The sequence below is a fragment of the Ictidomys tridecemlineatus genome, chromosome 2, assembly GCF_052094955.1.
Source record: "Ictidomys tridecemlineatus isolate mIctTri1 chromosome 2, mIctTri1.hap1, whole genome shotgun sequence".
Taxonomy (NCBI): domain Eukaryota; kingdom Metazoa; phylum Chordata; class Mammalia; order Rodentia; family Sciuridae; genus Ictidomys; species Ictidomys tridecemlineatus.
In genome coordinates this window covers 210,691,799-210,704,508 of record NC_135478.1, presented here as the reverse complement: position 1 = coordinate 210,704,508, position 12,710 = coordinate 210,691,799, and the positions used below count along the sequence as shown (strand labels likewise).

The 12,710-nt window shown below is 34.4% G+C and overlaps 1 protein-coding gene across 2 annotated transcripts in view; it reads right to left on the bottom strand.

Moving 5' to 3' along the window:
* The window catches only part of Exoc4 (exocyst complex component 4), a 782,658-nt gene that overhangs the window by 419,523 nt on the left and 350,425 nt on the right, over window positions 1–12,710 (bottom strand). For both annotated transcript variants that reach the window (XM_078040565.1, XM_078040566.1), the window contains exon 10: window positions 6,424–6,520. In XM_078040565.1, the coding sequence (XP_077896691.1) occupies window positions 6,424–6,520 (97 nt within the window). The remainder of the gene's footprint in view (window positions 1–6,423; window positions 6,521–12,710) is intronic.

Here is a 12,710-nt window from a genome sequence, read left to right as displayed (position 1 = left end):
TCCTGCCCCAGCCTCCTAGTCACTGGGATTATAAGTGTGCACTACTGACCTCATATGTAACTGCAGCCAGATAGAACTTTGTTTTCATTTAGAAACACTGTTACCAGTGTACCTTATTTGCTCATTAAAGAAAAAAAAAAGCATATTTTAGTTCAATGCTATAAGCATTTAATTTATGAAGGAAACGTTTTTGCTCTCACCATGTTTTACTATATGAAGAAACTGTAATATCAAATCTAAGGCACAATATGTTTTATCTCATTTTAGGTTTTCAGAGAATAATGAAAAATGAATGAAAAAATAAATAAAAAATTAAATTCTGCCCATTCAACTCCAAAATTCCACAAGGAATCATTATCCTGAAATGATCACTTTTGCTAATTTAAAAGTGTCATTGTGATAAACTATGGTTGATATATCAATAAAAGGAACTTCATTGCCAAATGTTCATTTATATCTAGATTATGGTGAATAATTACCACAATGTTATTATTAAGAAATAGTAGTTTTCTAAAAACATCTAAATATAAGTTGGACCTACACAAAATAACGGAAATATACTATTCAAATTTTAACATTATCTTCTTTCAGGCTCAAAAACATTAAATTTCAACATTATCTTCCTTCAGGCTCATAAAATAAATTCCACTTATCAAAATCAATCTACTCATTTCTCTTGAAAGTTTCCACAGAAAGCTGAAAAACGTGGTGGGCAAAAAAGGCATTAGTCATCATATCTATGCCAAAATATTTTAGAAATTACCTAGGTATGGCTAGAAATGTATCTGTTTCAATATAGTTCTTTTCATTTGGACCTAAAGGAAGAAAAATTGATTAGATGACCACTGTCATCATAAGCATTCATTAGGGTTTATTTGCACACACTCTCTTAGTAGGCGAACAGTACAGCAAGAAAAAAAAATACTACATTCCATCCTTCTAAGAACCAAGACTGGCCAGAAAGAAAATAGCAAGAAAAACATGAAATAAACAAGTAAAAGAAGCAGCCGACTTAAAGAGGAAAGAAGAAATTGGAAGTGAGTTCATTTGCCTCCAATATCCTATGAAATCGTGTAATGATGAGACTGCAGGAGGTTATGAGGGCATAACAAAAATAAGCTACAAAATTACCAGGATTGAGGACATTGTAGTATGACATTAAGAGAAGGGATCATGCAGGACTGCTGGGAATCTACAAAAGAGTGTAATGGGAACTGCTGTGTAGTGTTCGCAGCAGGATGGTTCAGAGGGTTTGATACAGAAAATACTCCAGGCTTCAAAGACTGCACTGCCAGCAGAATGAAAATTATGAAAAGAGCTTTCTTAATGAATGATGTTTAGAAAGCCATATGCACAATGTTAGGAAGACAGAGTGCCAAAGAGGCTAGACAAGGAGAAAGACTAGAAAAGGAAATGTCTCTTCTTTCCAGCGAAAACTAGTTGACTTCACTCAAATATTCCAAGGAGGTAATGACGTAAATTTAAATAAACAGGTGTTAACTTGTGATAAAAGCAAATTCATAAAAAGTTCCTTCTGAACTACTGAATTATGATGTAAATTCTAAGTAAAAAATAATTTGTTAAGATCAATTAGAAGAAGCTGGTTGGGATGGGAAAATAAAATGAATCAATTGATACAAGCAGAAACACATTGAAGAATAGCATTAGGAGTGAGGTAGTAGTAAGGGAAACAGGATATGTCATTTCACATATGGCAAAACTCTTTTGGGAAAGGCTGTAGTGATTCATGATCTCTCACAGGCATAAGATTTCCCATTAATTCGTGTCCCTTCCAATATCTGGTGTTTCAAGCTTCTTAATTTTTGCCACTTATGCAAACTACCAAGTGAGTACTTTGTAGAGAAGAATATCATTTTACGATTTGTTTCTAGGACCTCTCGTTTGAATCAGAGTCCAGTTTGAAAAAAAAAAAAAAAAACACTAAGTAAAACAGAAGTGAAGTCGCCTCCATTTGAACCCAGATACGTTGTTGTGGTTTTCATTTTTAATTTCAGGTCTTCTTCTTCCCCCACACACTTTTCCATTCTTCTGCATTGCCCTCCTACTATGCCAGATTTTCTGTTGAACAACAGAATGCTAAATCACATTTACCTTCAACTAGCATGGGAAAAAAACAATGAGAATTCCAAAATATAACAGCACAATTTTATTTAAATAATTGCACAAAAATAAGAATAACTGTTCTCAGTTGGGAGTCCACAACTAATTTGGAGAAGGGAAAACATACAGTATAAGTTATCAATAAACATTTGTGCTAATGAGTAAAAGAATGACAAAAGAAAAAATGAGAAAACTTTTAAATGATAAAAGCAATAATGAAATACATTATGATAATAATGCACATTGATTCTTCTAATTACAAAAATTTAAATTCTAGACTTAAGAAGTGATAAATCGAAATAAAGCAAAGGCTGAAGTATATAAACTAAAGTTAAAAAGTACAAGAATACTAAAAGCCTTATGGTTTGAAATTCCACAAGCCCAGTATTCTATAATGAAATTCTTTAATTGGTTTGAGAAGTAAGTTGAAGTAAGTTGAAATTTGTGTTAAGGCGATAGCAAGATTGTGGAACCAACCTAGATGCCCTTCAACAGATGAATGGATTAAAAAAAATGTGGCATTTATACACAATGGAGTATTACTCTGCATTAAAAAATGACAAAATCATACAATTTGGAGGGAAATGGATGGCATTAGAGCAGATTATGCTAAGTGAAGCTAGACAATCTTTAAAAAACAAATGCCAAATGACTCCTTTGATATAAGGGGAGTAACCAAGGACAGGTTAGGGACGAAGAGCTTGAGAAGAAGATTAACATTAAACAGGGATGAGAGGTGGGAGGGAAAGGGAGTGAGAAGGGAAATCACATGAAAATGGAAGGTGATCCTCAGGGTTATACAAAATTACATATAAGAGGAAAGGAGGGGTAAAACAAGATAATACAAATGGAAGAAATGACTTACAGTAGAGGGGGTAGAGAGAGAAAAGGGGAGGAGAGGGAAGGGGAGGGGAGGGGGGATAGTAGAGAATAGGATAGACAGCAGAATACATCAGTCACTAGAACTGGCAATATGTAAATCAGTGGAAGTGTAACTGATGTGATACAGCAATCTGTATACGGGGTAAAATTGGGAGTTCATAACCACTTGAATCAAACTGTGAAATATGATATATTAAGAACTATGTAATGTTTTGAACGACCAACAATAAAAAAAAGGAAAAAAAAAGAAATTTGTGTTAAGGGCTAATTTAAAGTCTATAATCATCATCTACTGATCAAAGAATTAACTTACCTTACAGGCCACATGATATACCTATCAATTCCATCAAGAGATATATAAAGAAAGAATGAATGATATACTAGATATACTATTTTTATCATGCAACAAATCTCCTCTAGTTATTATCAATAATAAATTAAAATTCTGAATGAAAGTAGAAACCAAATAAGTAGACCAGTGGGAGTACTATCAAGTCTTGAAACAACTCTCTACCAAAGTAACATAAATATTACACTAAAAAAGACTGTCAAGAACTATAATACATTAAACTCTACCAGTCTTCTTTCAAATGTGAAAAGCAGTATAACATATTTTTCACTTACTTTATGTTAAAAACGTTCTATAAGAAAAAGCTCTTGAAAAACAGTTACTGGCAACACCATTAAATAGCCTCCATAGGGTTACTTTTATACATGAAACAGATGTAAGAATAAGGATTCCATTTATTCAAATTATAGCAGTAAATTATGGCATTAAGTTTAGAAGATGCCTACAATGATAAAAGTGTTTTCTCATTTTCCTAACAATTAAAAACATTAAGTAGAAATCAATTGTAATTGCAGAAAAGAGTGAATACTAACTACCAAAGTCAGTTAATATACATGAACAGCACCATCTAAGGGAAATTTTGCATGTTCTAATATATCTATTATAAATATGTGTGTGTGTGTGTGTGTATACACACTCTATTAACTAAACCAATGGAGAAAGTCATAATTGTCTTAATCCTGTAATTTTAAATAAACTTACTTGCTATAATGTTTGTTACAATAGATTTCTCAAATATCATTAAATTTTTCATTGTATGAGAGTGGTATTTCTTATTTTAATTTATACATTTATGTTTTTATATTCAAAACTAACAAGGGAAGGTAATCTTGTGGAAAACAATGGTTACCTAAATAAGAGATTTGAATTTAAATACTCATAAGGGTATCAATTCACTATCTTGTTTAATGAGAAAGTAGAAAGTTCCAGTACTAAACTGCTTAATTCAGTAGCTTTCATTTAACTATTATTCCAAATGCCTTAAATGTTACAGGAGTTATCTTAGAAGGTTAATGTGGTATTATGAAATATACTCAACTTTTAGTGAACCCACAAGTTCCTATTCTTTTATATGAAAATAAAGCAAAGTATATAATGGTTCTTTACAGAGAAAACATACAAATAAAATTATATTAGTTATCTACATCCAAAAATTCCATTTCTAAATTGTGATCACAAACATGTAACAGTAAAGTTACCACCTTAATATTTTTAAGTGTACAGTAGTGTTAACTACTATATTTACATTGTTGGGAAAGTCATTAGTACTCTTATAGAGAACAGTACTGAGAATCATCAAAAAATTAAAATTAGAAGTGTCATATGGTCCAAGAATCCCACTATTAGAATTTCTAAAGAAATTAAATCAGTATGTTGTAGAGACATCTACATTCCCAAATTCATTGCAGCACTATACACAATATCAAGAAATGGATACAGCCCATGTATTCATCAACTAATGAATGGATAAAGAAAGTATGGAACGTATACACAATGGAACACTATTTGGCAATACAAAGGATGAAATCCTATCATTTGTGAGAATATGGATGGAAATGGAGGTAACTGTATTAATGGAAAAGAGCTATGCCCAGAAAGACAAATACTGCATAATGTTACTCATGTGGAGTAAAACAATGTCAATCTTGTAGAAGCTCAGAGTAGAGTGGTGGATACCAAGGGCTGGGAAGAATACCATAGAGGAAAGGATGGGAGAGGTTGATCAATGGTGGAAAGTAAATTACAGAGGAGAAGGAAGTTCTGGTGTGCTACTGCCGGCGACATGTCTATAGAGTAGAATTACATATCATACATTTCAAAAACGTAGAAGGATTTTGAGAAATAATAACTGAGGAGACAGACATGTTTAACCTGATTTTGACATTACACAATGTATTCATGTATCGAAATGTCTCATTACAGTTTTTATATTTTCATGTAGCAGGTAAAAGTTTAATTTAAAAAACATTTTAAATTTACCATCTTCTTCAAGTATACAGTAAAGTACTGTTGACTACTGCATACATACTGTTATCTAACACATCAATAAAAACTTTTCAAAACAAAACAAATTTTGTATCCATTGAACAACTGCCCATGCCACCCACTATCACACTGAAAAGTACCTTTTTAAAGATGTTTTGGGCTTAGAAATTTTCTTAATGGAAGCATCATGAATTGTTGTTTTTGATGTTTTCCTATAATCATAGCATTATACTTAACTAAGACTTACAATAGTTTCATGTAAGTCACAAAATTATCTTTTTGTCTTTCTTTTATTCCCTTCCACTCTGGGGATTAAACCCAGGGTGCTCTATCACTGAGCTACAAAGTCCTCTCTGAATTTCATTTTGAGATAGAATTCGATTAGATTGCTGAGGCTGACTTCAAACTTGTGATCCTACTGTCCCAAACAATATGTCTGGGGGTGTAGCTGAAGCAGCTGGAATTATAGGCATGAACCACCATACCCTGCTCAAAATCATGTATCTAACTGCTATAATATCTTTCAGTTTTTGAAATTATATTCATTCAGAGACCTGCCGATTCTCAAAAGACAAAGAATCATTAATGTAAATAAGAAAGACTGATTATGGGTCAGCAATTGTTTTCCCGTAAAGAACCAGAGAGTGAATATTTTAGGCTTTGTGGGCCACATGGATTATGTTGCAATATAGCTCTACAAATGTAGCTTAAAAGAAGCAAGGAGCAATACACGAACAGATGAGCAGGAATGTGTATCAATAAAAATGCTTTTATAAAAACAGGTGGCAGGAGGAATGTCTGCAGAGGGCCATGGTATGCCAACCCCTGAGACAGACCAGACAGTGAGAAAAAGGGAGCAAAGAAAGAAAATCAAAATAAATATTTAAAAATAGCTAGTCCCAAGAATAAGTGACTACTTCTAGAATCAATGTTTTCTGTTTTATTGACTAACTTTGATTGGGAGGGCCAAACAAATGGAATATTTTTAAATGACTTTTTTCAACACTGAACTATTGGCATTCAGTACATCAGCATAAATAATGGAAATGCTGATCTGCAGCAAGTCCTCATTGGACTTCACTTACCTTAGTAATGGGTGGAATATGACAGTAATGTTTCTGGCTCCAGGTTTGCAGACAAATTTTGTTCCTCCACCTTCAATTAAGTTGTCATCAGGACCCCCTTTCAGAAAAAAGAAAACAGAGATATTTAGTGTGCTGAAACTTTTATAAATAAATAAGCCAAGTCTGTATACCTGAATATTACAATGTCCTAAAGACCATCTTTGAAAACTTTTATCTCCATATCTGCAAAATTATCTTAAGTAATTTGACCCAGTCTTCTCACTTGAATAAACTGTGAATTAGGATTTTGGAAAAAAAAAAAACAGAACCTAGTAAGAATAAATGCAATAATTAAATCAATACCACAAGGTTATAATTATTTTCTGAAGGACAATGGCCAGTTAAGGTTAAAATTTAGGTCTCTGGTCAACTATGCCTATCTTAGGTGAGCACATGAAACTTCATGGGGAAGGAAGTAGTTCCATTCAAAATTGTCCCAGGTTGTAGGGACTGAAGCAGAGGTTTGTATAAACCTACCTGGTCATATTTCATCAGATCTAAGACCCCAATGATTATAGATACATTGTTATTTTATGTACTACTAGAAAAAAAAATTCTAAGAAAACTATATACAGCTTCCTTAAAAATCTTTATTTTTTTTTCTTATGAAAAGCTTCTTTGGCTTTTAAAATAAATATATGTTTGCCATTACTCTCTTGTGCACATTCAATAAGCAAATGTCAGAAAAACAAACCTTTGAGACAGTTTTTGGAAATTGAATCCAGGGCACACATTATCAGTAAGCTACATTCCCAGCATTTTTTTTTTTTTTAAGCTCTTTATTTTATTTTGAGACAGGGTCTTGCTAAGTTGCCATGCTAGTATCAAACTTGTGATATTCCTTCCTTACCTTCTTGAGTACCCATAATTATAGGTATGCACCATTGCTAGGCTGGTTAAAGCATTCTCAAAATTATATAATGTTCAAAGGCTTGTTCTTGGGGCTAGGGTTGTAGCTCAGTGGTAGAGCACTTGCCTACTATGTGCAAGGCACTGTCAATCCACATAAAAATAAATTTAAAAAATAGGTTTTGGGCTCATTACAGCTACTAAAAAAAAAAAAAAAGACTCGTTCTTCCAAATAAATATGTCTCAGAGTTGTCAATGTCCTTGTGTTCTAAACAGTGTCATTCTTGTCACCAAGAGTGTGGGTTTCTTAAAGAAATATGCCATGTTGCATTTTCTAGTATTTTGTTCCAAGCAGATGATGAGCATTCTAAAAGTTTAAAGTTGATTCTTTCTTGGTGCTATTAGAAGATTTAAATAGAAGCTTTTCCTATACAAACCATAATTCATATTACTTTATCAAATCATTCTTAATTGGTTAATTAACTGAAACATTGAAGCATTGCACCATTGCAACACATTCTGTGGCATCATAATTATTTTCTGAAGGACAATGGCCAGTTAGATGCCACAGGTTTAGGGTATGTCCTAATTTCAGAGAGTTTAGAAGGTAAAAACGATGTTTATAACTTTGAATATTAGGAGAAATGCTTCCACCACTCCTCCTGTTTCTTTCCATTTAAAAATGAAATTCAATTAATATAATCCCTGACTTCTCTCTACTTGTATCCACTCTAGGGGCAGCGAAGTAATTCCCCTTTGATTGGTAAATATTGAGAAGGAAATGCTGGGCATGCATGGCTTAGCAAGGCTCTTACTCTGGAAACTGAATGCCCATAGATATTAAGTGTTGTCTGGTTTGGTGTAGCTATAAGGCTGGGTAGGTAGATCAGTGGGAGAGCACATGCTTAGCATGTGCAAGACCCCAGGTACAATCCTCAGCACTGCAAAAGGTAAAAGAAGAAAGAAAAAAGTAAAAAAAGAAAGGCAAAGTAAATTTATAAAGGCCCTGTTTTTGGAAGTGGTCTAACACATTCTATAAATGAGTAAATACATCTAAACTTCAAATTTCATTACCACTCCCATTTGACCACAAACTAAGTTATGTCTATATCACTATTATTAATATAAAAGTGGTATTTCACTTTCTACTACCTTTTGTTATTTCTTAATAGTTTCAGAATTCTGGCAAGAAAAATAGATGTTATTTAGTGGGTTTCTTCAAAACTCTACCATTCTACATTTAAATATTTTATTTCTTCTAAATTAAACATCTGCTTTCTGACTATACTTCTTTGAATGATATCCAACACAAACAAATCTAAATTGATCTATTATCTACCTAATGGTCTCTTGAGGCATCTTGGAAATTGATAAACTTTAGAAATCCATACCCTGGATCAAGACTTCCCAGAGACATTAGAGACTGGATAAGTACATTTAGACCAGCTGTTTCCAGCAACCAATCAGAATATAGTTTTGCTGGCACATACAGTTCTTAATTCAAAATCATGACCTATTTATTCTTATTTGAAGAGGTGCTGGTGATCAGCGCAGGACCTTGTGTATACCAGACAAGTGCTCTGCAACTGCACCACAACACCAGCCTGGAAAAAACCCAGCTTCTAATATCACATCTGCATCAGAGATATTAATATTAGGCTAATATTTGCAGGTAAAAGGAAAGCAAAATAAACATGTTGAGAATAACACTGAATCTGGGTCTGTAGCTTAGTGGTAGAGCATGTGCTTCAGGAATGAGTATGGCCCGAGGGTTCAAACCCCAGCACCAAAAAAAAAGACTAACAGAAACACTACTCCTTTAATAAAGATCCTCTTCAAAATGTCACATGGTAGGGTTTCAAACAGAATAAAGAAATAGAATAAATATATCATCTTCATCAACAGTTTTCCTTCTATGATAATAAAATCTAATCAAAATTAAATCACTATGGAGACATGTATAAAAGAAACCAGGTGATATTCTGCACTCCATGAACCATAAGCATAACTTCCTATGCAATAAATACAAAAAACAATTCATTATTCAACCCAATATGAACATATCTTTAAATTATACATATGAATTCAAAGAGATGATTTCCAATGTTTTATAAATATTGTGAAGTGCTATGATTTTTGGTACTCAAAAATTAAATTCAGACCTGATTAACCTAACTCCAGTTAAGCAAGTCCCTTCTTGCAACATAATGAATGCATGATGTTCCTGCCCACCTGTATGCATTGGCCACAATGGGCTGCCCACTGGAGGGCTTTCTCTCCTCCTGCCATTACTTTAGGTCCCTGTCTGGCCCCAAACTGTCAAATGCCTTCCCAAAGTCTACAATTGCATTAACAGGAACTGTATAAGTAACCCATATGAACCTTAACATAGGACACTTCCAAGATCCTTAGTGCTTTTTAATGCTTATGTAAATCTTTTTTAAATGGAGGGTCAGAGACCTATCTAGGCAGAATGTTATTAGAATTAGATGATAAAATATATGAAATTTCTTTGCAAACTTTCAAAACCCTAACAAATGTAAGGAATACTCTCTAGTGACAATAATGTGAGGAATAAAGACAAAAAATGAAATATAAAGCATAGAAGTCACATGAGTGATTTAAAGATTTGACTGTGAAGTTAATGAAAGAATATGAGGCTAGAGACTAAATAATCATTTGACTTGGTCTAAATCCCGGCTAGCTATAGAATGGCAAGCTCTGATTCACTAAGTGGGATAAAGCTGAATCAAATGTGAAGTTTGGGCAAAAACTTTAACCCCAATACTGAGCCTCAACCCACGGCTGAAATTCCATCTACAGAATGCTGGTATTCTCTTATAGTTCCATCAAGTGTCAGCTATACTACACTTGATGTGATTTCCTCTTTACAAACCAGATATCCAAATCTTATAAATGGGTTCCCCCCAAAAGCATAATTTGGAAACTTAGTCTCCAATTTAATAGTGTTGGAAGATAACATCTTTACCATGAGGGCTGTCATGAATGGATTAAAGCCATTATCTCAGGAGTAAACTGGTTATAAATTCCTGTTGGGACTTCTTTCTCTCACTCTCTCTTTGCTCTTCTACCAAGATCAATGAGGTGGCAAGAAGTTTCTCCAGCTCCATGATCTTGGTCTTCCCAGCCTCCAGAACCATAAGTCAATAGGGTTCTGTTCATTATAGACTACTAAGTCTGCAGTGTCCTGTTACAGCAAGAAATAGACTAAGACACTAAAGTGCCAATGAACAGCACCTATCCAGTGAAACTATTCTTGACAACAAAGCTGTCAGACAAAGTAAAGGCCAACGCCAGAGATTACAAGGTCTGTGAGTCTCTACCCTCTGAAATCTAATCTAGCATTTCAGTATTCTGGTTGAGAAATAAAACTCACCTCTCCTCATAGGCCTTCCCATAATCAAGTCATCTGGGAGCTACTGTCAGGATTTAAGAAGCATGCTGCTCAATGCTGAGAAGAGCATCCAACATGCCAGGACATCTCTCTCTTGCATTTATTGTGCTTAAAGTCTAATCTCAGCAGTGGAGGCCATGTGATCAGCACCAGAAAAAAATATTAATTACGATGGATGGTTGGGATGAAAGGGAATCTGAGAACAGTATTCCAAGTAGAACAGCACAGTGCAAAAGGAGGGAAGCAGTGCTCCAGTCGTACTTCCTGCTTTGGGTGAGGATGAGAACGGTCTGACAGACTCTCCTGAGTGACTGGTAACCAGCACCAAGGCCATATGAACACTGAGTATGACAGCATCTTAGTGCTCCCAGGCTAGTTCCTTCCTTCAGAATTCATTTACTTCTCAGAAATTACCTTCAAAATTAATTTACTCTTTGATTCTCCCCAACTAGGATTTGCTGTCATTGATAATGAATATAGCCATCTCAATCAAACAAAAATAGAAAACCAAGGGCTCAGATAGAAATGGAAATAAATATTCTCCTTGAAGGAACCATGATATACTGGGAAAAACCAATAAGTACTTGTGTAAGATCCCAGATTTGTGGTGGTGCTTCAATGAGATAATACATACAAGGGCACATACTACAGCATGTGACATCCACTCTCTCTCAAGTAATGGTTGTTTACTCTTCTTTTATAAATTTTCAAACTGTTAGGGATCTAAGTGAACTATCTCTCTCTCTCTCTCTCTCTCTCTCTCTCTCTCTCTCTCTCTCTCTCTCTCTCTCTCTCACACACACACACACACACACACACACACTCATTACTGGATATAAACTAGAAAATCAAAGGTCCAAATTAACAGAAGTGGTATTCTTTTTTTTTTTTTTTCAAAGAGAGAGTGAGAGAGGAGGGAGAGGAGAGATAGAGAATTTTTAATATTTATTTTTTAGTTCTCGGCGGACACAACATCTTTGTTGGTATGTGGTGCTGAGGTTCGAACCCGGGCCGCACGCATGCCAGGCGAGCGCGCTACCGCTTGAGCCACATCCCCAGCCCAGAAGTGGTATTCTTGATACATTAGGCAACAAAGAACAACAAAGACAATATCATTAATGAGACCAACTTTACCACAAATGAAAAAAAAAACAACTTGTGTTATTTTGGGACAAAACACTGCAGTGACAGGCTTAGAAAATTGATGGGAAATTTACAGCATGATGGAATGAAAAAAAGTCTTTTTCTATTCTTAATTTTTCAATTAAAGGTAATCAGTATCAAACATGTAGGTGTTAATGTTATGAATAGCTTGTATCAAGTACTTAAATAAAAAAATAGTAATCAGGCTGGGGTTGTGGCTTAACGGGTAGAACACTCTCCTAGCATGGGCAAAGTCCTGGGTTCAATCCTCGGCACCACATAAAAATAAATAAATTAATTAAACATATTTTAAAAAATAGAAATAGAATTTGATAGTGACATTTATTAAGCCACAGAAGGCAGCAGGCCCCATCTGATATTTTTAATGTTTTCTAGATTTGACAAACCACAGGGAAGGTGAATTCTTTCATAGTAAATATTTGCTCCATAAATACACAAAATGTATATAGAACCATAAACATGGACTTCCTGATCACATCAGTAAATAGGTCATTAGCTGGAGAGTGAGTCACCTGAGTTTCCTGATGCACAGCTGTCCGCTTCCTAGGTGGGCTCTTTTAGATCAGGTTTTTTCACATGTGCCTATTCTTGAGGCATCAATTATCATTATGACTTCCCATTTTTGCCACTAAACTTGTAGTGGGTCTGTCAATAAAAGACCCTGGGGTTTGGTGTCAAGAAGAAAATGAATATAAAATCCTTATCCTTTCCCTCAAATCGTTTACTATTGCACTAAAGTCAAACAAATCAGGATTGGTGATGTTATTGTTTTGCTCAATGATGACTTGTTTTGGAGCCTGGGAAGAAAAGCCGGGCAGAA